The 27,296-nt window shown below is 43.8% G+C and overlaps 1 protein-coding gene and 1 long non-coding RNA gene across 8 annotated transcripts in view; both read right to left on the minus strand.

Moving 5' to 3' along the window:
- LOC310669698 overlaps positions 1-27,296 on the minus strand; it is a 173,191-nt gene that overhangs the window by 25,304 nt on the left and 120,591 nt on the right. The window lies entirely within an intron of this gene.
- Positions 1-27,296, minus strand: part of SCAI (suppressor of cancer cell invasion) — a 75,635-nt gene that overhangs the window by 4,965 nt on the left and 43,374 nt on the right. For 4 of the 7 annotated variants that reach the window (XR_014507209.1, XM_083423709.1, XM_083423707.1 and 1 more), the window contains 12 exons: positions 23,570-23,665; positions 22,055-22,141; positions 21,703-21,801; positions 18,443-18,539; positions 15,016-15,114; positions 13,503-13,655; positions 11,219-11,320; positions 10,915-11,016; positions 8,260-8,338; positions 4,308-4,407; positions 4,124-4,205; positions 904-976 (listed from right to left, as the gene is read on the minus strand). Coding sequence is in view for 5 of the 7 variants with exons in the window: in XM_083423709.1 (XP_083279835.1) it covers positions 904-976; positions 4,124-4,205; positions 4,308-4,407; positions 8,260-8,338; positions 10,915-11,016; positions 11,219-11,320; positions 13,503-13,655; positions 15,016-15,114; positions 18,443-18,539; positions 21,703-21,801; positions 22,055-22,141; positions 23,570-23,665 (1,169 nt within the window). In the remaining 2 variants the exon portion in view is untranslated. Of the gene's footprint in view, positions 1-903; positions 977-4,123; positions 4,206-4,307; positions 4,408-8,259; positions 8,339-10,914; positions 11,017-11,218; positions 11,321-13,502; positions 13,656-15,015; positions 15,115-18,442; positions 18,540-21,681; positions 21,802-22,054; positions 22,142-23,569; positions 23,666-27,296 lie in introns of all 7 variants that reach the window. The other 3 variants (XR_014507210.1, XM_083423708.1, XM_083423706.1) reach the window with 1 other exon arrangement.

Below are 27,296 nucleotides of genomic sequence, written 5' to 3' on the forward strand. Positions count from 1 at the left end.
CCATAACAAACTACAGTTCTCAGGATTCTCTGGGGGAAACTGTGATTGTTTGAAGCGGTATACTACTGCTGTAAATGTATAGCGCAGAGGGGTCCTTACACAGACCCCGGGTCCATCCAGATTGATACTGTAGACATCGACTGACAGCAGCTCTCTGGGGTGTCAGGCTGGAGTCTCTCCCAGCCATACCTAGAGATGCCAGGGATTGAAACTGGAACTTTGTGCATGCAAAGAAAATGCTCAACCCTCTGGACTATGGTCCTATCCCCCAAGAAAATAAAGAGCCTGATTGCACCTTGACCTTTAAAGCCCTACAAGGCTCAGGAGCACAATAATTCAGGGACTGCCTCTCCTCATACAAACCAGCCCAGTCCCTGCAGTCTTCATTTGAAGTCCTTTTCTATGTGCCCCACCTGAGCATCTGAGAGAAGTGAGGAGGCTGGCAACACTTTTCAGTAGTACCACCTGCGGAATGCTCTCCCCAGACTCATGCCTGGTGCCATTCTTATCAATCCCTAGGCACCAGGCTAAGAGCTTTTTGTTTACCAAGCAGTGGAATGAACAATGCAACAGCAACAACAGGACTAAGCACCAGAGTTTCACCAAGCACCCAGGACACATGTTTGCTTACAGGCAGCCAATTTCAAGGCTCAACAAGTATGTTAGTGAAATACTTATTGTAAACTTCCAGACGACAAATGCCCTGTTCTTGCAAAAAAAAGAAAGAACTGCTCACTGTGGTTCAGGGGATCAAATGAGGGTCGGGAGATTGGGAGGTGTCACTGCAGCTTTTTAAGCTGGGAAGCTAATAACCCCTTTCCACTGACTTTTGTTGTTGCTGTAAAATACAGGAACACAATGCAACAACTCAACTCCTGTTACAGAGGAAAAACACCTTCATACCTTGCAACGCTTTTGGATATGCTGTTGGTGAAAGTAGGCACACCAGTGGTTGTCCAAATAAGTTTGTGAAATTCTGGAAGAGGAGCGAGAGAAAGAGAGAGATCTCAGCAGTTTGGTTTGAGAACACATACAGCAATAGGAAGCTAACGGAAAGGTAAACCTGATCAGTTGGTTGAAGAGGAGGGCTACTGGGAGCCCCATGCAAAATAAAGAGTAAAATTCCCTAGCAATATGTCTACGCCTCTGCATCACAAACATGTTCTTCTCTGCCAAGGGTGCTCTGGAGACACCCAAGGCCAGGCCACTGGCACCAGAGGGACTTGACTGTCACCAGGTGATCAGCACTAAATTGTGTTTGTGTCACTCAGAACTACCACAGTGCTGCTTGCAACCTGGATTACTCCCTGGTGGCGAGCAAGATCCATCTCTAGTCAAAAAGGGCCCATAGTACAAAGCAGAAAGTATGGCCTTGAATCAACACCACCAGAACAGTCATACCTGAACTTTATGAACGCTTTCTTCTTTTAAAAAAATATCCAAATATTTTTATTGGTTTTCACGTAAATACAAGAACAGCATATAAATACAGTAACTTTGTCCAGTGGTACCTTCTTATTAAGTTTCATAGGCAGTACACAGTACACAGGCAATACGTTTATTTATGCACTGTCCTTTAAAGTATCCACTCCACAGAGATTCTTGTGTTGTGTGTGGAATAAAAGTATCTTCTGTCTCATTTATAAAGGAAAAGAATGGAAGCCAAGTCTCGCCAAAAGTGTCTATCTTTGAAATGCCTTTAATTACCCTTCTATGACGAGTAAGGTGTCCTGACAGAGCCACATTCCAAATATTATTTACCAAGATTTCAATGGAGATTTCAATAGGTTTCCAGTATTGTCATCTACTGTTAATCAGGCTGCTGATAATAGAAAAAATACTAAGTCTCCGTATTTAAAGTTATTATTTAAACTTGAGTCTAAGGATAACAAGGCAAGAACTTAATTGGGTGGAAGGGATTGCTGCATAATTTTGAGACGTGGGCAACTTACATCCACCAGGAGCAACACCTCAATGCCTTCCACATGTGCTGTGTCAGAAAGATTTTGGTTATCACATGGGAGACAGAGTTTCAAACAAAGACATGCTCTCCCAAATCCACATTCCCAGCATGTTCACACTCCTGTCTCAGACATCTATGCTGCTTTGGCCATGTCCACAGAATGGAAGATGGCAGGATCCCCAAGAATGTGCTCTATGGGGACCTGGTTTCAGGCACTAGGCCTCTTGGCAGACCAAATCTGCATTTCAAAGATGTCTGCAAATGAGACAGGAAGGCTGGCAACATCAACCCCTTGGAGTGGGAATCAGTTGCAGATGACTGCAGTGCCTGCAGAAAGTCAAGTTGTGTATCCCTAGCAGTGACCAGAGGAGGAATGACCACTGGGAGAAGCACAGAGATAAAAAAGGAGCCATGGCACATCTGCAGCAGCACAACTGGATGCCTTTATCGGCTCCAGATGCAACAAAACATGTCTCTCCTATCTCAGTCTCTACAACCACAGCAGACACTGTAACCTTCCAACAGCTTGACTTCACCCTCAAAGGCAAACTCCTCCAATGTCTCAAGAGACAGAAGGATGTCAACATTAAGAATTAATGCCTGAGTTTGATTCCCCACCCACCTCTTTCACTTCCCCGTCACTTTCCCCTTGTGTGTCATGTTTTTGTCCGTAAGCCACTGTGGGAGCCTTTTTGGCAGAAGCGTGGACTACAAATGTTCTAAATAAGTAACAGAAGTCTATGCAGTGCCCCAGGGGATGTCATGTGGACAACCCAACATGAAATTTAACTTTCTGTATGCAACAGCTAATGAGACAAAGCAAATGTTTTTTTGAGGCGGATGACTGCTCAGTTTTTCCAGCCAAATGAGTATTTTCTAATACGTGGTGGAAAAGAGATGCTGGGGAAAGTTGGAAATTTAGGTAGGGGAAAGGAAGGAAAGCATCCTTCTGGTTTCTATCCAGGACTCAGCCTGTTAAGACAGCAAGCGCTCTTCCAAATGTGTCAATTCCACTAAAATTCATTAAGGTAATTCCTACTAAGCTTGTTAACATATTAAAGAGCAGCTGGGTCTAATCAGAGTAATAGTCACCCCCCCTTCTCTCCCTCCCAATGTCAAAGTGATGATTAAGCACAGAGCTCTGTGCTACTCTACACAGGGCATGCGATACAGACACTCATATATATATTTTGTGCAATAAGGTAACTAGAATTAGCAAGAGCAAAATACAACTGAAATAGTCAAAACAAGGAAGGAAGGAAGTTACAGTACAGCTGCTGGCACATGAACATGGCCATGTCTCTCCAAAGGGGCTGCAGTTATCAATGGGTTAACACATCACACCACCTTAGGGAACTCTAAAAAGGCCAGTTGCAATTGTGCTTTAAATCTCAGAAGTAAGCTCAGTACCAAATCCCAAATGTGTTGGGTATTTCCCTGTTTCATAGAGGACATTTTGGTGCTTTATAAAAGTCAGTTACTACTACCAAGGCATTATGTTTTTTAAATTTTTGTTTGGTTTTTTGCTTTGTTCCCTTGAATAAATTTTGTGTTCTATGTTCTATTTACAACAAATGGCACACGTAAAATGCATTTTTAAAAAATTACTTTGGTGTAGGGAGAGGGGCTGACTTTAGAAGCACTCAAAACACAGACATCTTAAAAATCATCTTATCTGTGAGTCCTGCAAGAGCCTCCTCCCTGCTTTGCTGGGCTGGGGTGGGGTGGGGGGCAGCACCCTCATTCCAGCTGCAAAACCAGCTGGTGCTGGAGAGGCCAGAGACTATTTGACCTGTGAGGCCAGTAAGTCCTGCTGTCCAGTATGTCTAGAAACTATTGGCATGGGGGGGTGTTGTTTAGGAGTTAATGCTGGAGTCAAGATTTAATTCTGACATACATTATTTTTACCTGTTATTGGGATTGCATTGCTTAGTTTTTATTCTCAGATCTTATGATCTACAAACAATTGTTAAATTTTGCTGTATACTTACTAAGAGGTTTTCATTTTTTACCATTTAAGATTTGGTTGCATTTTTGTACCTACTAGAGCAAATTATGTCAATTTTCTGGGGTTGTAAGCCATCTAGAGCACACCTTAACTATGGAAAGGAGGCATATAAATAAATAACGATGGTGATAATGATGGAGAAAAGTTGTTACCTTGTAGGCAACGCTGTTAGAGGAGTCCACTATGATAAACAGAGGCTTCCTCGTGAAAGGATAGAGATCACCAGGGTGTAGACTAAAAGAGAGAACAGAAATGGTTCAAAAGTACGCTTGGAACCTGGGAAGAGATTGTTGCTTCCTTAGTAATATAACATCATTCCAGGTACATGGTACTCACCAGTGCATCTCTTTGTACGACTGGTTCCGCTTGTGGATGCCATCCCCATTTATGATGTCCCGGTTGCTGTTTGTCAGGACACCCCCAAAGTCATAGGGACCTGCAGAAAATGCAAACAGGAGGCCAGAATGAACAGCAGCTACACAGCTACGTGTTGGCAATGAAACAAACACGGGATATGGACAGCAGCCCCCATTTGGGAGAAAAAGGAGAATCTGGGAGAGCTTGCAGATTACTAATGGATTAAGGGTTTGGAAGTTCACTTGGCCAATGTCTGCCCCCCATCTTGACAATACAAGATGTCCTTTAGCTTTTGATTCATTTTAGCCTATGAATTCAAAACACAACACAGATTCACTTCGTCCCAATATAACTTAGTATGATCTTGATTAGAATTTGGTACAGCTGCCATAGGTGGAATTGAGGGCTGCCAGCTGACTATCCCTGTTTTAGATTGTGTAGGGCCAAAAGTATTGTGCCCTTTTCATTAGAGACCTCTCTAACTAAAACCGTGTTTATTTCACATATATACAGGAAGGATCAATATACGCCATGTTTAAACCCACACACCACAATCAAAATCAATACAACCAAGAACTAGAAATCCATCCTTCCACCTTAGTAGGTCAGGAAGAACCTTTCCAGATTTGCTGTGGATACCAGCCACCAGCATAGTGATAAAAAGAGAGAGAGAGAGAGAGAGAGAGAGAGAGAGAGAACGCTGATGGGAGAATGCCAAGGGAAGCTTAAAAAAGGAAAAGCTGTTTTTTTGAACCAACTCTGGGCAACAGCCACTTACACAACATGCTTCACTACCAGCTTCACAACTGCCTAGTGGGAATTCAAGCATTTTCCATAACAAGACAATGGGATTTTCCAAATGGTCTTTGCGCTTAACCATCTCTTCCCAGTGGAGACAGTATAATTTGTCTAGTTTGGCCCTAAGATTTTACTCCTTCTCCTGGAGACGCAGTTACTCATTTCACATAGCAAACTCGACGGGTGTCAAATGCGGTCTTTAGAATCAGGCTCCATCTGCACTATACATTTAAAGCAGCATCAAACCACTTTAAACACTCAGGGCTCCCCCAAAGGATCCTGGGAACTGCCGATTGTTAAGGTGGTGAGACTTGTTAGGAGACCCCCTATTCCCCTCACAAAGCTACCATTCCCAGAGTGGTTTAACAGTTCCTTCTACCTGGGGTACTCTGGGAATGGAAGTTCTGTGTGAAGAATAGGGGGGTGGGTCTCCTAGCAAGTCTCACAACCTTTAATAAATTGCAGCTCCCAGGATGCTTGGTGGGGAAGCCATGAGTTATTAAAGTGGTATGGTACTGCTTTAAAGATACAATGCAGATGGTGCCTCCCTCAAATGCTGCTTCCCATGCTCCTGAAGCTGTAACATTCTACGGAACAAGTGATACTGTTTGCCCTTCCCCGTACGTTCAGCTCAGAAAGCCAATCATGTGGACTGCAGGTAGCTATGTGCAAGTCCAATATTTTTAAAATTATCATTACAAGGCTGAATTCAGCAATGCCACATTGGTCTGTGTTGGCCACATGGATTGACAAGGATCATCTTCGGCTGACTTTTGTACATGGGTACAATAGGAAGGGCTGAGACAACAATCCTGGTTCTTCATTTACTTCCCAAATTTCACTTGCTGATTAATAACCAGTTTTACCTTCCCAAGGAAAAACCAAAGCAGATAAGAAAAGGAAACATTGATTAAAAAATAATAATTTGTTGTGCAAAAGCAAGTATCAGGAATATTGCCATTGCAACTTTGCCTTACTGAGCTCAGAAGATTACAGAGCAGTTTCATGGGTGAGGCAGAGCCTATCCTCCTTTTCTTTTTCCTTAGACCTATCCTCCCTTTCACTTTGTCTGATACTCCATCCTCCCATGGTTCAAGAGGCAAGTCCCATTCCTCAAACTGTTCAATTACAGAAGACAAACCTATTCTTACCAACTATCAATTTACCCCTTCCTCAAATTATCCCTAATTATTTTTACCCCTTCTGCTTTCCCCCCATGTCAATGACTTAATCAGGCCAGCTCTCTTTCCCTTCTAGAGTCCCAGCTGCATTAATGTCATCTCTGGGGCAGAATGGAGGAGGTTGACATTTTGCACAGATGGTCCCCAAGGCTTACCTCCCACTTTGAGCCAGAAGTGTTAACAGAAAATCTAGAAAGCTCTACAAAGGGTGGAGATGGACATTTGTCCTACCGTATGTTGGGAACAACAAAAGCTCATGCAGCAGGCATAAGACCCACCCACCCACAAAAACCAGAGTCAAGCGAGAGGACAAAGATTTGGCACCAAAGTACACAGCAAAAAAGCCCCTGTAAACTTTTTGTTACAGGTGTTTTTGTGGGGTTTTTTTAAATATAAGTATCTGGAAAGGTTTATGAATCATGCAAGGAAAGATGAAACAAGCATGCATTTTATAAAGGAATGCAAGTCTTTTAAGTGAATGGAGCAGATTTAATACAACATCTACTAGGAGGAATTTTTGTTGTTGTTGAATGCAAACATGGTACCATGAGAACCAAATTCTTTCACTTTGTATGATCCATTCATTCAGCTTCAGCCAATTTTTGGAATGGATCATCTTCATGATTGTATTTTTTGAGGGGGGTGGGGAGTTGTCTTAAAAAACAAAACAACAAACAAAGCACAGATGGCAGCTGCATCCCAATATTCTTCCGGGTCAGATAGGTGGGGTGGATAGGTGGGGTGGAGGTGGAGGGAAATTACCAAAGTCATGACAAGGGCTTGAATTGTGAGGAAATATCCACCATCTCTACAGCACGCCCCTCCCCCCCAGCAGTCATCCTTTGGCTGCACTTGAGTACTATCAACACGGCTTTGTGTTCATACTGCTTTGTTTTGTTTTTTAAATAAAAGGGACAATGAGCCCCAGAAGCATTCAGGAGGCACCATTTACCAAACACTTACAAGGCTGGTTATCATCTTCGTGTAGTGAAGATCAGGCACACGCCACCCCCCAGTACTGTGATGTGCTCCATATGGAGCCTCCTAACACTTTTAAGACCTGGTTGGACAGCAGAGGTGGGGAACCCTCCAGGGCTCTTTATCTGGCCCTTAAGACTTTCTCCCTCTCTCCAGGCCATAACCCTCACCCTCACTGGCTCTACTTCACACTGTGAATGGTTCTGGCTGGCTGGAATGTGTCCTTAAACCCTGATAATGCCTCTTGCTTGTGTGGATGGAGGGTGGGTGTTTGTGTGTATCATTTATACATAGAAACCAGTCTACTGCATAAAGGTAAAAATTCACAATCATTGTTCCACCCACCAATGGCATGTGGCCCCTTGAAGCCTCAAAGAAGGGAATGTGGCCCTCGGGCTGAAAAATGTCTTTGTTGTCCAGTCTTTTCTCCCTGGGGCATGAAAGGAGAACCAGTGTAGTATAGTGGCTAGAGAGTTTGTCAGACTAGGACCTGGGAGGCCAGGGCTCAAATCCCCACTAAGCTTAACCTACCTCACAGGGTTGTTGTGAGGATAAAATGATGAGAGGGAGAACCATGTAAACCACCTTGAGCTCCTTGGAGAAAAAGGTGAGAGAGAAACTAATGGAGACGTATGGGATACACATCTGCTGAGCATCACGCAGTGTGCATGGCATAGGGGTCCGTACACCCCACTTCTTCACCACACAAAGAAGATCTTCCAGCCCAGTAAAGCACCTGAACCGGGTGCTAATGCTTCCAACCCCTGAAAAATCTTAAGGTGTGGCACAAAGGTAGACATGAGAAGAAAATCCAAACACCACTTCCTGTTGGGCAGCCATACCCAGCAAAGGCAATGCCGGCCCATAGCTTATTCTCCAAGAGAAAAAGCATTTGGAGGCTTCCCCCATCAGATTGTGGATCATAAAGAGAATTCAGGCCCTGCTCATGACAGGGAGCATTCCTTTATTTGTACCTTCACTATCCGAACGACCTGAAGGAAACACGCCAGTGGCTGACAGGTAGATGAGCAGGACACTATTTGCAGGCAGCTCCTGAAAGTTTGACAGGAGAAGGGGGGGAGGGGAGTTGGTGAGGGAATATTGGAGAGGAGGGAGGTAGGCATTTGTTTATTAATGCACAATACAGATACATATCATTTATTTTAAGCTGTCTGTATCAAGGATAACCCAACATGAATATTAAAAATGTTTTTAAAAATAAATGTAGCAGTAGGACTTGCACTGGATTGAAGGAATATTCCATCCTTAATAAGATAATAAGAGCCCTGCTAGAAGCACTCGCCCTTCATGTGGCTTCCAGCAACTAGTATGCAGAAGGCTGCTGATCAGAAGGTTGGCAATTCAAATCCCCGTGACGGGGTGAGCTCCCGTTGCTCTGTCCCAGCTTCTGCCAACCTAGCAGTTCAAAAGCACACCAGTGCGAGTAGATAAATAGGTATACCACTGCGGTGGGAAGGTAAACGGCATTTCCATGCGCTCTGGTTTCCAGCACGGTGTTCTGTTGCACCAGAAGCGGTTTAGTCGTGCTGGTCACATGACCCGGAAAGTTGTCTGTGGACAAATGCCGGCTCCCTTGGCCTGAAAGCGAGGTGAGTGCCGCAACCCCATAGTCGCCTTTGGCTGGACTTAACTGTCCAGGGGTCCTTTACCTTTTTATTCAGAAGCATTTACTGCTTCTGACCATCAAGAAACAGCATAGCTTTCTTGGCTAATAGACATCAATGGTCTTATCCTCCATGAACCTCTCTAATACTCTTTCAAAGCCATCCAAATTGGTGGGCCATTCTTGCCTCCTGCAGGAGTGAGTTCCATAGTTTAACTATGTGGTGTAGAAACACTTCCTTTTATTTGTCCTGAATCTTCCAACATTCAGCTTCACTGGATATCTTTGAGTTCTAGTGTCCTTCCCACTGCTAGCTCCATTGAGACTCCTCTCCTGTTTCCACACAACTGGGGCAGAGGCTCTTGTCCGCCTTTCACCCATCTGGAAGTTGCCGATAGCTTACTTCTTAGCCCTCTGGTCCAATGGTGCTCTTATTGAATGCCAGGTCAGTCCACAATAAGACCATGCTCACCCACAAACTGGTGGTGGATAAAAGGGCAGATGTGGTATGCATTACCAAGACTTGGATGGGTGAGTTGGGTGGGCCTGACCTAACTCAGCCGTGTCCCTCTGGGTACTTGTTACAGCGCTAGGCTAGACTTGGGCGGAGGAGGACAAAGGGCAGGTGTTGCTATTGTCTGTAAAAATACTATCTCCTTTACCAGAAAACCTATTGATCTTGGAATGGGATTAGGAGATCAGCATCTGGTGATGGGCCAGAGAGACAGACAGGGGATGCTGTGGTCTATTGTCCACCCTGTTACACAGCAGCACCCCATCCGTGCTGTCCAGGAGGGGCTCTGGAGTAGTGTTGGCAAACCCCAGGGGCAGTAAGTCTTGATGTTTTTCCATTTAAATGATCAACGCAAAACAGTTGGGTTTCCTATTGATCTTTTTAATGGTTCCTGTAAACAGAGGTTTCGTTACAACCAAGCGGCATATACTGCTAAATGAATGAATGAATGCTTGGGAGGGGGCAGAGCAACACGGAAGTGACGCTCTCATATGCCGCTTTCAACTTTTTTATTTAAAAAAATCATTGCCAACCTCCAGGCAACGCACAAAGAAACCTCTTTTGTCTTGCTGTTGCTTCTGTTCAAATAGGTTTGACAGTCTTTTTAAAATTATTACAAGAACCTGTTCAAGTCAGGATGACTGTATATAAACCAACCCACCCATCTCTGGAAGAGGCAAAACAGCCTCTCTTTCTCTCTCCTCTTCCTAATTCTAAATTTGTGTCCAACTGTACAAACTCTGAGGGAAACCTGCCTCAGCTCCTCTTGCAGCAGCCTTCAATAGGCTGGTATAAAAAAATATCTCTCTTTGGACTGGAAACTGCTCCCTTATCTAATGGTGGTGGTGGTAGTAGTGGTTCTCCCCCCCCCCCCCCCAATTTGAAACTGCCTTTGGTTTTGTGAATTTTTTATTGCTGCTGTATTCAATTGTCTTCCACTTCTGCTTTAAGCGTTCACTGCAGGGTAATTTGAAAATTAAATTGCTGTTGCTTGCTGCCTTGAGCTCTCCAAAGCAAAGGTTGTATAAAACAGTTTAAACAGATGAATAAAATTCAATTCATAGCAATGATGGTATTTTTTTAAATTTGTCATTATTCATTTCAATTGCGCTCCATAAACACCTTTTGTTCTCAGGAGACACACCTGCTCACTTGCATTTTGACTCAGCAAAATGGTATTTTAGGAGCAGTGGTGGCTGGCGGGGCGGAAGGCATGGAAGCCAACAGTAGATAGTGCCAGAGCCAACAATAGGTAGAACCTCCTAATCCTAGTTTTGCTCCCATTCTCATCCCTGCTGAGTTATACAAGTGACTACACTGAGACAGATGAAGGAGCTGACAGCCCCCCCCCCAGTGGTTGCAACTAAGAAGACAGGAAGATGCTGGCTGACTCATGGCAGACTGAAGTTGTTGGGGCAACCTATTGGATGAGCCTTCACTATTTGGGATATTCTATCACTAGAAAGAGGCACCTCCTCCTTTGGCACAAACCTTAAACGACGCAGCCAAGAAGGTGTACAGCTGACTGAAGGTTGGCTTGTACAGCAAGTACTTGTGAGGGTTTTCCCTTCTTGCTGGCTTTTCGGTTGTCTCCTATATAAAAAAAGAAAGAAAGAAACAAGCAGCGCATGTCACTAAAAGAAAGGAGGTTATAGATTTTTCATCTCAGCACAGCTGCTCCTCAGATCTATACAATTAGCTCAACATGGAATTCCAACTGATCTCAAACCAAAGTTAAAATAAATTTCTACTGCCTCGCCTGGTGAGTGCAGGGCTGAAAGATGAGGGGACTTGCCTGCAGCCCTGGCTTGCTCATTTGTGATGCCAAGTTCATAGGTTCCCTCTCCAGAGCTTGCAGCATCCGGAACATGTCGATTGTCAGCTCGCTGAACTTCACCTACCAGAGACACAGTTGCAAATTAAAGGTTTTTAGGATAATGAAAGCCATTTCTGGTGGGTAAAGATTTTTTTGAATTTTTTAATTGTATATAAATAGGCAAGAATAATTACATAACAGATGGAAATTAAAACATAAAAAGCCAAACAAAAAAATAAGCACATAGAATAAGTACAGTTACATATAGGTTTTTTAAGTAATGAGGTCCAGGTCATTGGAGTGGGGGTGGGGAGTAAGAATAAAATGTGTCCTCACATAAAGAAAGAATATTAAGCATTATTTGACTGTCAAGTATAGTTCCAGATGGGTCAGGCTTGTGACAATGGCTGCCTTGAAAATGATGGCTCTGCTGTATATGTAATCAAGAAATGTCAAGTCGTATATAAAGAAAGGTCTGGAACTTCTAGTCCTTGTTGAAAGCTCCAATTATGTGTAATTTCATCCATTAGTGCTGGAAATAAAAGTCTTTTGAGCTACCAAGTAAGTATGTGTCTGTAAAGGTAAAGGTACCCCTGCCCGTACGGGCCAGTCTTGCCAGACTCTAGGGTTGTGCACTCATCTCACTCTATAGGCCGGGAGCCAGCGCTGTCCGGAGACACTTCCGGGTCACGTGGCCAGCGTGACAAGCTGCATCTGGAGAGCCAGCGCAGCACACGGAACGCCGTTTACCTTCCCGCTGGTAAGCGGTCCCTATTTATCTACTTGCACCTGGGGGTGCTTTCGAACTGCTAGGTTGGCAGGCGCTGGGATTCGAACCGCCGACCATGCGATTGGCAAGTCCTAGGCGCCGAGGTTTTACCCACAGTGCCACCCGCATCCCATTATGTGTCTGTACCAGCTTTTCAAAACAAAAAAACAAAAATTGAAACCTTGCATACCACTTTACAATTATTACAATAGAAGCACAATGCAGTGCAAAATACTAAAAATAGTATCAGAATATACGTATTTAAAAGTCAAATCATAAAGCCATATAAAGGAGCAAAACATTCACCCTCTAAAAAGTCTAGAAAACTGGCAGAACACAGTCATAAAGGTAATGCAGGGAGAAGCCCAGATCCCTTTTCAAAAATTATGCTTAAAATTACTGTTGAGGGCCTATATCATTACCACTCTCTCTTCATAGATAATTCTAAAAATTATAGGGGTGTGTGTGTGTGTGTGTGTGTGTTTGTTAGGGATCTTCAGTATACTTCAAAGCACCCTCATTAAACTACTATTCCCAGAATTCTTTGGGGGAGCCATAGATACTTTATGCTATAGTACAGGGGTAGCCAACATGGTGCCCTCTGCATGTCATTGGACTTCAGCTCCCATCATCCCTTACTGCTGGCCATGCTGGTTGGGGATGATGGGAGTTGGGGTCCAGCAACATATGGAGAGTGCCTCGTTGGCTACCTCTGCTATATTAGAAAGCCAATTATGTTTGTCAAATAGATATAACCTTTGTCTAATTATTTTTTAAAGCCTGTTCATATGGATAATGCAGCTTGCAACATGGCAACAGGCTTTTTAAAGCTCAAGTTGTGATTTTGACATGTGTGACTTTTATAAATTAATCAGCATCTCTTTACAGAGCCTGATCAATGGTTCTTTCAGCCCGGTGCCATCTGTTTCTGACCTGCGATGACTCTCTCCAGGGCCTTGAGCAGAGATTTTCCTCCTAGTTTGTTTAAAAGAAATGTGGGTGGTAGGAAGTGTCAAGGGCTGCTTTATGCACCTGTGCTCTACACTCTGTGTAGCCTGGAAGACCACGTTCATCCCTGGGGACAAAGATTGGTTCAATTCAGACCTAACACTGAGCCATGATTATGGAAAATGAACCACGATTCAGCATGATGTCCAACTTAAATTTAAAATAAGTCCATCTTGTGACCTTTCATATGAAGTTCTGAAGAGATTGGTGTTTTCAGTTTCTCAATGCTGGATTGAGCTTTTAAGGTTTATGTGTAGTCCGACAAAGCCAAAATTGTCATTTATTTTTTTAATTTCAAACCCTCATAACTCAAAAAAGGGATGAAATAAAAAGCTAAAATTTTGGATTTAAATTTAGTTTTGATCATTCAACAAGAGTACAAAATATTAAGAAAACTGGATGACATGAGGTAAAAAAGTTGGATTGCTTGATTTAAAATGACCCCACTTGTGACATGGGACGAAAGGCTTGTGTACAGGATCCCACCTGATTGTTGCAGTTGCCAATAATAAGCGCATCTGCGAGAGTCAGCTGCCCTACGATCATCCCCTGCTCCAGCAGAGGGGCTCCCGTTTCAGAGAGGCGGTTGGAGAGGATCACAAGGGTGTTGTCATCATTCAACACCATCACAGGGTCTGCCTGGAAAGAAAGGGAGACAGGCATAAGAATGAGGGTCCCTGGCATGAATTATCTGGACTCAGGTTAAGCCTTGCTGGAAGTAATAAAAACACAGCAACAAAAGAACAAGCAATTAGCAAGCCTCGTATTTCCCCAAATATTCTGCTGGGAGTGTGTGAGTGTGGGTGTGCAGAAATTCAGAAGCTCTTTCCCATAAAGTCAACTACATTAAGCTGGATGAAAGGGGCAATGGAGCAGGTTAACACTAATGCTAACTGCCACTGTGATTTGGGATTCTGTTTGCCAATTATCCTGTACTAAGCTTGTTTCTTTTGGAGAAGACTCGCTTTACCATGAGGATGGAGCAGCACCAGGTGAACTGCAAATCAGCCTCTGATGTATTACTGCGAGCTTTGGAAAGTCCAGAAGTAATAAGAGCAGCTGTGATCAAAGGAATGCTCCCTGCAAGATTCTAGTCTTAATTATACATATGGCTTATGAGTACGGCTCTTGCATTCTATTCCTTCCCACTTAGGAATAAATAATTCTGCTTTTTGTATATATACACATACATGCTGGCAAAATTTATATTATCTTAGGAACACTGGAAGCTACCTTATACCAAGTCAGACCATTGGCTCATCAAACTCAGTATTGCCAACACTCTTTGGTCATGACTCCCTATGGTCTCAGACAGGGGACATCCCTGGAAATGCCATATTAGGGATTGAATCTGGGATGTTTTGCATGCAAAGCAGATCTTCTACCACTGAGTGATGTTGCTTCCCTTGTATAATGTTGCTCAATTTACTTTTTCTAACACTATGAAAGCAATTGTTCCTATTTGGAAAAGGCAAAGGACAATATAGAAGCAGGGGGTGAGTTACTAGGAGGGGGAATGAGTAGTAGGAGATGAAGGCACAGAAGGAAGACGATGCCCTCCCGTTTCTTTCAGCATTTAAAAGCTTCTCACTAAAATAATGAGACCTAGAAGCATGGGTGTGTGGTTTGCCTTTTAAGCAAAAACTCTGCTTCTCATAATAGCAAACTACAATAATGGTAACTAGCTCAGATGGCTTGCTAAAAATACCAATTAACAGAGAAGACAAGAGGTATTAGTTGTAAGAATTAAGTGTCTACATATTCCGCAGCAGCCTTTAACTACCCAATGTTGGGAACAAATGGGAACACTCCATCATCCTTTGCTTGCCAATTTCTTAGGGGATTTGCCTAGCTACTGTAGAAGATAGAACACTGAGCTAAATGCCCCTTTTGCCTGAGGATTATCGCAGAAGATGTAGGATATGAGTCAAGATCTGGGAAGACACTGCGCTCTTTCAGAAAGAAAGGAAAATGCAGCGATTCACTTTTAAGTCCTCACCTCGACAAATGCAGCCACCTCTTGGAGAACCAGATTCCACTCCACTTGGTCTTCTGTGTTGAAGCGGTGGGTGTAGTCTTCAATCTCATCTGACAATTCCTAGAAAGCACAGAGAGCAACAAATGAGATGATTTAGTGCTGCTTTGGGCGGGGGGCTAACTTGATTAGATTTTGTGAGTAGGCATGTGCAGTAAGTAAGCAAACATGTGGCAATGCTCAAAAAAATTTGTTTAGAGTGTTCAGGGAAGCAGTAACAGCAGTAAACTAGAGGTAAGGAAGCGAGGATCCATGGTGCATGGCCACATCCACGCTGGTTGGCACATTTCCGCTTCCTAGTAAGCTGTGCTACATCATCATCATCATCATTGAAATTTTTCAACATTCACTATAATAAAAAACAAAGTAATCAAACTAATCTAAATAAAAGTAAAAGCAAAAAACAAAAAAGAGAGAAAGAAAAGAAAAAGAGAAAGCAGGGCAGGTGGATGATGAAAAAAGCCCTCTCCCAAAGGTAGATCCTTAACCCTTGTCACCCTTCCTATCTCACCTGGGAGCTTCCCTTTCTTCTCCCAGCCTCCAACCCTGGGAGATCTTCCCTTCCCTGCACCTCACGCAGGGTCTTTCACCTGCCAACCATCACCTTCTAACCTCATTAAGCCAGAGTAGAGACATAATGAAGAAAACAAAAAATAAGCAAAAGCATAGCGGATAAAAGGAAAAAGGAAAACTAGATGAAGAAAAAGATAATAAAACATAAAAAGAGTGGTGAGAACTTCTGATTCAAAGCATTCACTGCAGGATGGTATCTAGCTGCATTCCATTATAATACCCAGCTGTTTTGCATTCAGCTAGATGATGTTTTCCCAATCTTCAACCCCAGACACAAGTTAATTCTCATTTCCACAAAAAAGTCCGAAAGGGGTTCCCCAGTTGTTATTATCACTACATGCCTAGAATAGTCTTCTTCCAATCTGGTATGTTGACCTTATCTCAAAAACAAAAATAAAAACCCAACATCCACTATAAGGATAAAAATCCATAGTTATCCATTTGTTGTATATTAATTAATTCGTAACCAGTTACATATCTTCCAATCCCATTTCCTGTTGGCCATGATTTTCCGTCCTAATTTGGAAAAAAAGTTCCTTCCATTTCCCCCCCAAGAGAATTGGCACAGGCTCGGTAGCTTTTTCCTTTGAATTCATTCCAACTTGTACACAGGATCATTTCTCTCTCAGCTCTATCTCTGCCATCTCAAGATGTTTCTTAATGTCTGCTAATGGTTTCATTCCCCTCCTCCAGGATCACAACTTAATCATTTGTTTGTTCCACTCCTCCAGCCACCTGTGTGAAGGTCCTTTCCATTTCATTATCTGCTGCCTCTCACTTTACCATTCTACTCTCATATTCAGGCAGATCTCGATCGGTACTTTTTCCAAAGGCTCTGTGTATTCTTTGGTCTGAGCTTCTCTGATTCGTTTTCATTCACCATATTATGCATCTCGGCTCTGAGCTATCATATTCTCAAATGTGCAACTGTTCTCACAGAGCAGTGGTTCCCAAACTTCCACTCCCCCAACCTGCAACTACTTGGAAAGTGCTATGGGTGTTGGCAAATTACTGTGTAGCTATTGTAATGCAGAGCCAGTGTGGTGTAGCAGTTAGAGTGCTAGACTAAGACCTGGGAGACCAGAGTTCTAAGCCCCACCACAAAGCTCACTGGGTGACCTTTGACCAGTCATAGTCTCTTAGTCTAACCTACAGGGCTGTTGTGAGGATAAAATTGAGAGAGGAAGAACTATGTACACCACCTTGAACTCCTTGGAGGAACTGTGGGATATAAATGTAACAATAACCATAATAATAATGCACTATGCTAGATGATTTTTAATTTAATCATGAATGAACTCCTTAAATCCAGCCTTCTATTAAATCCACTGCTTTCCACTCCTTTCAAGTGCCTCTTCCCCTCCATCACTTCAGGTCCATACCACCCGGCTTCCAGGTGAACTGCTGAGTTATGAGAACAACAGAGCAGTAAGTTGCACCCTCCATTCACAACTGCTGCTCCTGCAGACATGCTGTGGGCCACCTGAATGACGCTTGCAGACCAGACCCTGTCATAGAATACTGTGCCCGATATTATTATTTTTATGCACGCAAGACAAACTTCACCACCACTTCAAATTAATAATGGAAGCACTGCTGTTTCCTCTTACACTTGGAGAGGTTTATGCCTTTACAGTATACCAGAATCATTACTCCAGCCTCCGATGTTTCTACATGCACTATTGTACTTGCATAACTTGCATAACAACCCTGAAAGAGGAAAAACTGAGAGGGAGAGAGTGGCCAAAAACCTAATTGGAAAAAGAAGAAAGCCCAGAAAAGCCATCTAATCCTAAGAGTGGGAAGTTCTGAGGCCGCTTCTTCTTCTTTGGTGATCACTTGCAGCCAAGTAAGATTGTCTTCCATAAACATGGTTTTAACGAGTCCGTAAGTGACTTGTTGTTGTTTAGTCGTTTAGTCGTGTCCAACTCTCTGTGACCCCATGGACCAGAGCACGCCAGGCACTCCTGTCTTCCACTGCCTCCCGCAGTTTGGTCAGACTCATGTTTGTAGCTTCGAGAACACTGTCCAACCATCTTGACCTCTGTCGTCCCCTTCTCCTTGTGCCCTCAATCTTTCCCAACATCAGGGTCTTTTCCAGGGAGTCTTCTCTTCTCATGAGGTGGCCAAAATATTGGAGCCTCAGCTTCACGATCTGTCCTGCCAGTGAGCACTCAGGGCTGATTTCCTTAAGAATGGATAGGTTTGATCTTCTTGCAGTCCATGGGACTCTCAAAAGTCTCCTCCAGCACCACAATTCAAAAGCATCAATTCTTCGGCGATCAGCCTTCTTTATGGTCCAGCTCTCACTTCCATACATCACTACTGGGAAAACCATAGCTTTAACTATACGACCATAGCTTTAACTATAAGTGACTGTGGAGGCCAATTCTGGATCCACATGTCCTTCCACAGTGGGGACATTGTTTCCGGGCGGGAGTAATCCAACTGCACTTTATAACCAAGTATTATCTGCACCAAGGCAGGGGCTGACTGGAAGCAAGCAAGAATAGGGCAATGATTCATACAGCAACACAACGAACAGCCTCCTCTATGGATGGATACCCTGAGATTCCAGGACCCTTCCATTAATTTCTCACTGCACAGAATTTGGGAATTGCTATTGGACAGTCAAGATGGCATAGTGATTAGAGCGCTGAGCTTCAGTGGGGGAAAAGCCAGGCACAAATGCTTTCTGGCCATCCTCAACTTAGTGTGCACTCACATGGTCGTGGCAAAGCTAATACAAGGCCCCGAGCTCCTTGGAGCATGTGCAAAGTCTTAACTACACACATCACAATGGTACTATTGGTTTTACCTTTACAAGATCCTTGACGACATCCATTTTGTTCAGTAAAAGGCAAACCACAATGAATCGTGCATAATAACGCAGCTTCTTAACTACCAGTTCAGGCCTGGGAGGGAAGAAAAAAAGAGGAAAGGAAATTGGAGAAGGGAAAATTATTTAGCAGATGGAAGAGAAATGAAGAGGAACATGGCTCCTGTGAAGGAATATCAAGTGATGCCCATGTTAGATTTTAATCACAGCTGTAGTATAGGCAGAAATATTTCACTTTCAGTGCGTGTAGAATTATTGGAGCTTGAGAGGACAAGTGCTTGGAGGACCAGAGATAATTTACTCTGGAGGTCTACGTGCCTCTTTACTACCTGCCAGCACAGCTATCTGGCCAATGGGAGGGATCATAGCTCTAGAGAACAGGATTTGCATGCAAAAGGTCCCACATTCAATGTCTGGCACTTCTAGCCAAACGACTCAGGTGGCTGCAGATGGGCAAATACTTTTCCCTGCCTGAGACCCTGGAAAGCCATGGCCAGTGAGATTGACAAATAGGCCTGGAATAATGCAGGTTCCTCCGTTACTAAATCCAGCTTCTGACAGAAAGGAACAAAATGGCTGGATTTAGAGCATGTAAGAAGAAAGCTTGTATCCCTTAAGAAAAGAATCGGGTAAGATTCAGTCTGTGGGGCAATCTTGGCCCCCAAGGCTGTATTCCCCAAACCATGCCTACCCAGCCACCCCATCAGCTGGCATCACTAGTGGCAACATATGGTGGCAGGTAGGGTTAAATCCTGCAATGTTTTTCTACCATAAACCACTCAGCAATCCTCAGGTGAAGGGCAGTATACAAAATAAATAAATAAATAAAATAAAATAAATAACCTCCCACTCTTCAGCTGATGAGAAGTTAAATCCTGCTCAAGCTTAACAGGATTGCATGAAAGCCCCTTCCTGAACCAGGAAAGGGCTTGCATGGGAACCCCCTGCTAAAACGGGAGAGAGGGCCCTCTTTTTGGCAGCACCTTCCAAGATGTTTGAAGTCCCAAGTTTGTGCCCAGTGTTGTTGTGACATTTCTTGCAGTTTATCATCATGCATTGTGGGTTTTTGAACAGATATCCCCTAAGACCTTTTGTGGGTGACATAGAAGGTAGTGGCAGGCATCCTGGCACCCTGGAGTTTCATGTAGACGATCCCTAGCAAAGGGCACCCAAGGACTGGTTTCACACCTCCAATGAAGATATCAGACAGGTATTCTCCAAAGCAGCTAGCGTTAAGGCATGTTTGGCTGGGAAGGGGCTTCCAGGTCAAAAATCCCAAGCCTTTCACCCTCTCTGCAGCAGCCACTGGGGCTCCTGTCGGGAACCTACAGTTTTGTATTCGGCTTCCCCTGCATTAAAGCCCACCAGGGGTATTATTACTGCTGCTGCTGTATTTATTTATACCCTGCCTTTTCCCCTAATGGGACTAAAGGCGGCTGACAACTAAAATAAAAACAGCTAAAAACATATTAAAAAGCAATCATCAAAAAACAATTAAGCGTTAGTAGAATATATATGTGTGTGTGTGTGTGTGTGTTAAAAATTGTATTATTTTGGGGCACGCGCACACACACATAAAAAAGATCATTAAAATAAAAAACATCACAGCACCACCCCTTTCCTTAAAAGTAAACAGCCATAACAGGGAAGACAGTTCCAAAGGGCTGACTGCAGCAAGTTGCTGATTCTGTGGGTTCACCCTATCTATACTATAATTAGTTAATAGGGTCTTATTTCCCAAATGATTCTGGAAAATTGGGCTTGTAAAGCCGGCTTGACACTTATATCATCCATAAGATATCTGTTGTGGCACTTGGCTTAGGGTTCTTGCTTTTACCCTAAGTTCTTTTCCCAAGTACAGAGTTGCCTTACTCATTATTCCATGTATTTATGTCTTTTCTTTCTCTTTATCTACTTGCTCGCCAAAGTGTTGAAGGGGACATTGCTTTGGAACATTGAGCAGAGATAAGGCATACTTCTGAAGAACACTCTGGAAACCCTGTTCATTCACAGGCTGGAATGTTACATCTGCTGGAAAGGGGTGTGTGTTACAGATGAAAGCAGTACCCTGGGCAGTGATGGGCTCCTAAATACCCAAGTGGCTCCACCAAGCCAGGGTGGTAACTGGCTCTCCTCAACAGGGCTTATAAAAGATTCCTGAATGAGTAGTGATGAGAAACCAAAACAACAACTCAATGCCAAAAAGGATCTGCACCCTCAATGTTGTAGGCCCAACTCTATGGAACTCTCCACAAGAAGTTAGACAGACACTGTCCCTACTAAGTTTCAGGCACCTGGTCAAGACCATTATGTTTCAGGAGGCCACTGCACCCTGAATACTTCTTGGATGTTTTGCATTACAGTGGTGCCCCGCAAGACGAATGCCTCGCAAGACGGAAAACCCGCTAGACGAAAGGGTTTTCCGTTTTGGAGGTGCTTCGCAAAACGAATTTGCTATGGGCTTGCTTTGCAAGACGAAAATGCCTTGCGAGTTCCTGCGGGGTTTTTTTCCTCCCTCCCCCCTTTTTCCCAAGCCGCTAAGCCGCTTATCAGCTGATCCGCTAAGCCCGCTAAGCCGCTAATAGCGCTAATCCGCTAATGGGCTTGCTTCGCAAGACGAAAAAAACCGCAAGACGAAGAGACTCGCGGAACAGATTCTTTTCGTCTTGCGAGGCACCACTGTACTTTCTTTTTTCTTTTTCGATTCTTTGTTGTAAGCCGCTTTGAGACCTAGATGGTGAAAAGCAGGATACAAACGTTGAAATAAAAATAATAATCTGGAGTCTAAGAACAAATGGAGAGCCACGAGTACCCATGTGCTACAGTTTTGGATAATAATAGGTTTCTCCTGGATCTGGCTCACATAAAGTCTTGGCTTCTTCCTTGATTGACTCACTTGGCTCCTACTCCTGGGCCCTCATTCAACAGCTGCCTATGACTCATCAGGGATAGGGAACTTGTAGCCCTTCAGATTCTGCTGAACTGCAATTCCTTCACCCCAGACCCCAGCTTGGGCTTGATGGGCATTACGGTCTAATGACATGTGAGGAGCCACAGGTTCCCCCATCCCTGCTCCTGCCAACACCTGCACCTCAAGGGAGGAGACACACAGGTAGCCAAGGGATGCCAACTGAACTGAAAGTGGCTGCCCACCAGCTGCCAAGTCACACAAGTTTGACAATCCAGCACTTCTCACTTTTAAATTGCAAAAAACTCACAAGACTGAGGCATGGCCTGACCTGTCTTCTTTGTTGACTTGCGAGTAGTAAGACCTCTGGCGGATAGCAGAGTAGAAGGAAAAGGCTTCATTCAGGTAGCTGGTTTCAGACGTGCGAAGGCTGTGTGGGAAGAAACACAAAGGGCTCAGTGCTCTGCTAGATGAACATGTACCCCTCCTGCCCTTGGCTGAGAGGGCTGTCCGTCTCACAGCAGTCCTCCTGGCACTTCTGACATCCCACTGAACTTTTTGCCACTCTTAATTGCTAAGGCCAGCAAGACTTTCACTACAGAGAGACTGAGACAGACAGACAGACAGACAGACACACACACAGACACACACAGACACTGCATCCAGGAAGGGTTGTCACTTACTAGTAGTGGTAGTAAAGCTGCCCAATCTTGGAAGCGATTTCGCCAATTTGCCAGCGCTTTAATCCGTACCGATTGTCCAGAACTTGCCTTTATTTTTGCGGAGAAGAAAGGGAGAGTGTCACGTTCTATATGTTTATACACATACATATATATTAATTAAAAATAACAAAATATAATACTGCCCAAAATAAAAGGAATACCTAGAACTGAACATAGCAGGATATATTCATGTACCAAAATCAAGTACAGCAAATCAATATTACAAGGTTCCAAGCAACACAATTATTGCTCCAGTACATTATAATGAGTCTCCTTTCTCCATTATCTTGCTGTCTTCCCTCTCTGGTTCTGATTATAAGTGTGAGCTTTACCATACATACTATGCCCCAGATTTTAGTCATCCATTCTCTCATGGATAGTGTACTCATTCCCACCCCAGATTGTCAATAATAATTCTGCAACCAGTCAAGAAATGTTGCATTAATTCCCTGAGAAATCCTCAGAGCCTCAGAAGGCAGTATTAAGCTCATTTGCTGATAACCACATTTCTCCCCGCCCCCTCTCTCTCTCACACACACCACCTCAAGGGGCATTTCTATACTACATGCTTCTACCAATTTAACTGGCATAGTATCCCCTCCTCCCCACAGACATTTATGGGAATTGTAGTTTGGCAGAGGTGCTGAGAGTGTTTCATACTGATTCTTAGCATCCAACAAGTAACTACCTACTCTGTGAGAGAAGATGAACGACAAGGAAAGTCATACTTCTGCTCTATTCTACCTTGGTCAAGCCACACCTGGAGTACTGTGTCCAATTCTGGGTACTGCAATTTAAGAAGGTCATCGACAAGCTGGAACATGTTCAGAGGAGGGCAACCAAGATGATCAAAGGTCTGGAAACAAAGCCTTATAAGGGACAGTTGCGGGAGTTGTGTATATTTAGCCTGGCTAAGAGGAGACTGAGAGGAGATAGGACAGACATCTTCAATAGCTAAAAATGGCTGTCACATGGAAGATGGAGCAAGCTATTTCCTGCTCTGCACTGTAGGACCTAAACCAATGGATTCAAGTTACAAGAAAGGAGATTCTGGTTAAATATCAGGAAGAACTTTCTGACGGTAAGAGCCGTTTTACAGTGGAACAGACTCCCTCAGGAGGTGATGGACTCTCCTTCCTTGGAGGTTAATAAGCAGAGGCTGGATGGCCATCTGTCACAGATACTTTAGTTTAGATTCCTGCATTGCAGGGAGTTGGACTAGATGACCCTCAAGGTCCCTTCCAACTCTACAATTCTGTGATTCCATGACTGGAAAAGCAGTTAACTTGCACTATGTATTGTATTTTCTCCATTGAGTTAATGCTCTATTTTTCTGAGGGTTGTTTAAGGCTCTCTTGCCCAGGAAAGGAGGGTGGCCTGGGCAAGCTAGCCAACTGGCACCATCACACACACCACTCTGGCCCACGTGTTCCTGGAAGAGGTAGGCAGCCATCTCGATGCAGAGTTGGCTCTTACCGGTGCTGCTGCTGGAACTTCCAGAGCTTGGTGTAAACATCAAAGGTCCGCCCAAAATACGATTGCCACTGCTTCTGCCCATACTGAGGCAAGTCTCTGCAAGAGAGCCAATAGGAAGAGTCCATGTTACCAAGCAGGGAAGAAAGGAGAAGGGGCATTTTCACTGTGGGAAGAGACACTCCAGAGACAACCTGGTGCTACTTATCTCATCATGCCTGCCTCATAATCCCAACGCTAACATTCATGTATCCAGTTTACATTATGGAAAACTGTCCATTTGCTTTGCATTTGGACACCTCTTAAGGTATCACAATTAAATGTGGCACAATGGTTCCTGAGAAGCAGCAGCAGGTTTTCATCTATGCTTGAAGAGCATTGGGCACCATTCTGAATCAAGATGATAGGTGGAGCCTTTCAAAACTGCACTGATTTTAACCACTGATTTCAACATGGCATGGATTGTTTTTTGTTGTTTTAATAATTCCTGAGCAACACAGGGTAGGCAGTTGCTATGTTCCTATGTACATATCCATCCAAGGTTGTGGGTCATTTTTGTCATTAAAAACATAGATTTTGGAGTAAGGGGGCAGATTAAGATCCTCACTGCTAGCATTGTATTCTTCTAAAGATGTCACATACTATACTTCATACCCCATAAATAGTAGGCTTTATTTATCAATGAATAAAACGGCATTTGTCCCACTACTTCACCAAAAAGAACTGACCCCAAAACTTATAACAGCAGCAGCTTTGGTTCCCTAGGTATCAATATATACCTTCCCATAGGCTTATCAATAACACACTTTAATATGTGAGTGACCATGTTCAACAATAGGCCCCTGGTTAAAATTTCTGGCATGCAAATCTCGCTGACAAAACTCACAGGCACAGCCTTGAGTACTTCCAAACCTATTCACAAGACACAGCAAGTCCCCTCCCATTCTTAAAATCAGCACCATTCAAGCTTAGGAAACAATCGCCTCCCCTCTTGGAAGGGAATGAAATACTCTATCCACTTATCTGGTATATAATTTAAGAACATAAGAAAAGCCTGCTGGATCAGGCCAATGGCCCATCTTATCCAGCATCGTATTCTTGCAGTGGCCAACTAGATGCCTGTGGGAAACCTGAAAGCTTGGCCTGGGCACAAGAGAAGCACTCTCCCCTCCCTATGGTTTCCAGCAACTGGTATCCAGAAGCATTTACTGGCTCCAACTATGGAGACAGATTACAGTCATCTTTGGGCTCTGGGGAAGGTCTCCTCATGACCCATGAGGACTCTCCAGGGTGCTCCCCGCTTATGCACATTTCACTTTTGCGCATGGAGTGCATAACATAGCCCCCAACATGAATGGGGAGTCACCTGTACTTTTAACACACAGGCCTAGAAAGAAATCTGACGGGCAGCAGCTCTCTAGCTTCTGAGCTTTCAGTAGGTATCATCCACACACATCTTTCACAGCCAGAAGGGTTACAAAAAACTTTAAACATTCAGTGTTAGATTCTACTTGCACCAACACATTCTGGACCTTTCCTGTGGCCCCACAGCATCAATGCAGCCTACTGGTTCCAATGCCTTAGTAATTTCTACAACGCTACCTAAATTCCTTGAAGAACACTGGTACCCACAAAGGGAGGCGCATGTCCAGCATTGACAGCACAAAGCCTACTGAGGATGCACCACATCCTTCGGCTGCAGGAGGGGACACCCTCTTCCTCAGCACACTGATTTTCACACACACAATTCCTGCTTCCTCACGATTTATAATAGGAAGAAGCTATTAGCCCAGCATGCAGCCGCAACAAAAAGCCTTTGCAGAATGCAGGCAATTATGGGGTGGGTGGTGAAGGAATCTGCAATGCGTCTTAGGCTTGGCTATTCTTCAGGGAAAACAACATATGTGGCCCAAGTGCTTGTTTTGGCCCTGCAGGGAACCGGATCCATATAGGGAATGGGATCACAAAGTGGTTGCTTTTCATAACCTTCCCATAGACTCTTTCACTTTCTCGCAGAGCTGCTCACTTGCTTTTACACCAGCACTGGGGTCTCAGACATGCAGCTCACCAGCAGGGTCATTAATGAGTAGTTTGGACAATTTGCAAGAATCCATGCCATATTCAGCACAAAATGATCTTTCTTCCCCGAGATAAGCTTAAACACAACACTGTTTGCTGCAAATTTCAGAGTGAACCAGGGAAAACTGGCTGTGGAAGATGCCTACTGGCTAGTATCCGTGACAACACAAAGATTGTGAGCAGCTCTGCAACTATTTCACTAGAGATCCTCTTGGGTACTAAGATTGGCAGAGCTGGCCTTCTTAGTGGTTCCTCTGCTCTCAGGAGCTTGGGGTGTTGTTGTTTTTTGCAATGACACAGGAGAGGGTGTTTTATGTCGCAGCCCCTAAGTTGTAGAATTCCCTCCCCATAGAGGGCCATCTGACACCTTCATTATAATGATTCTGGTCGGAGTGCTGAAGACACACTTCCTTACTGCAGCTTTCGACATCTGAGGTGTACAATTTTAGAATCCACCTTATTTCTGTTTTAAACTGTTGTAACCCACCTGGGACCTTAGGATGAAGGGCAGGTAATAAATTTTAATAATATTAACAATGACAATTATTAAGCTTGTGACTTTGCCTAGGGAAGGATAGGAGCGAAAACAAGGTGCAATATGGATTTTTTTTTTTATTTAACAGGATTTGTTTAGCAATTGTAGAAACCCTCTAAGCGATTTACGTAAGATGGACATATTATTAACACTTGCCACTTGAAGAAGAAAAAGTGGACAGTCAACATGACCTGCCAGCCGAGGGGTAACACCAGCCTTGTATTTCAGCTCTTGCCTTGTAGCCTCTGGACAGAAGAAACAGCATGCTGGCAAGTGAGAAGGCTGGCAGAGTAGGGCGAGAGTAATCTACCCCTTCTCTGGGCCTAGCACAGAAATCAAGGCATGAAGGCCCCCTTTCCTTTCCATTGCCCAGAAAATGCTGTTGGCCAAAGGCCACTCAGCAACCTGCCCCTCTTTTGCCAGTCAGTTCCTTTCAGGCTAGTCTGTTAAAGGAAAAATGAAATTGCAGACTAGCACATTTTGTGGGCTTATTTCCAAGGGTGATGCTAACAGAATTCAACTTGTGGGGATAACATTATGCTTGCAATACAAGTTGTGAAGGCAGAACAACAAGGAAGAACCCACCATTAATTATTACGGGTTACTGCGAACTAAGTCCTACTCAGAGAAGACCCACTGAAATTCATGGGCCTAAGTTTACCATGGGTCTTCTCTGAGCAGGGCTTACTTTTTCTACAACCCTACACATTCGGCACCAGATATCAGATCACACTTGACTGGTTTGAAAATGCGCTAATTCACATTGTGCACGTAAACCTAAGATTTCTTGGCCAAGGATTCAAAAAGCCATTGTCCTAAAAGCATAACATAGGCAGCTTCCCATCTGTCTATCCTGCTAGCATAGTACCGTCTCCTTTCACTATCAGCAGCAGTTTAGGATCATGGACAGAGGCCTTTCCCGTTACCTATTACCTGACCCTTTAAAAAAAATCAGCATCTACTGTATATGCATTAGCCACTTTCCCTACAAAAGATTAGGAGATAACTAGAGATGCCTAGGACTGAAGCTGTGACCTTTTGCATAGGAACATAGGTAAATGACTACGGTGAACACCACTGCTAAAACACTCCATGCAGCACATACAAGGGCATCCT

The sequence above is a fragment of the Podarcis tiliguerta genome, assembly GCF_965153285.1.
Source record: "Podarcis tiliguerta genome assembly, chromosome: Z".
Taxonomy (NCBI): Eukaryota; Metazoa; Chordata; class Lepidosauria; order Squamata; family Lacertidae; genus Podarcis; species Podarcis tiliguerta.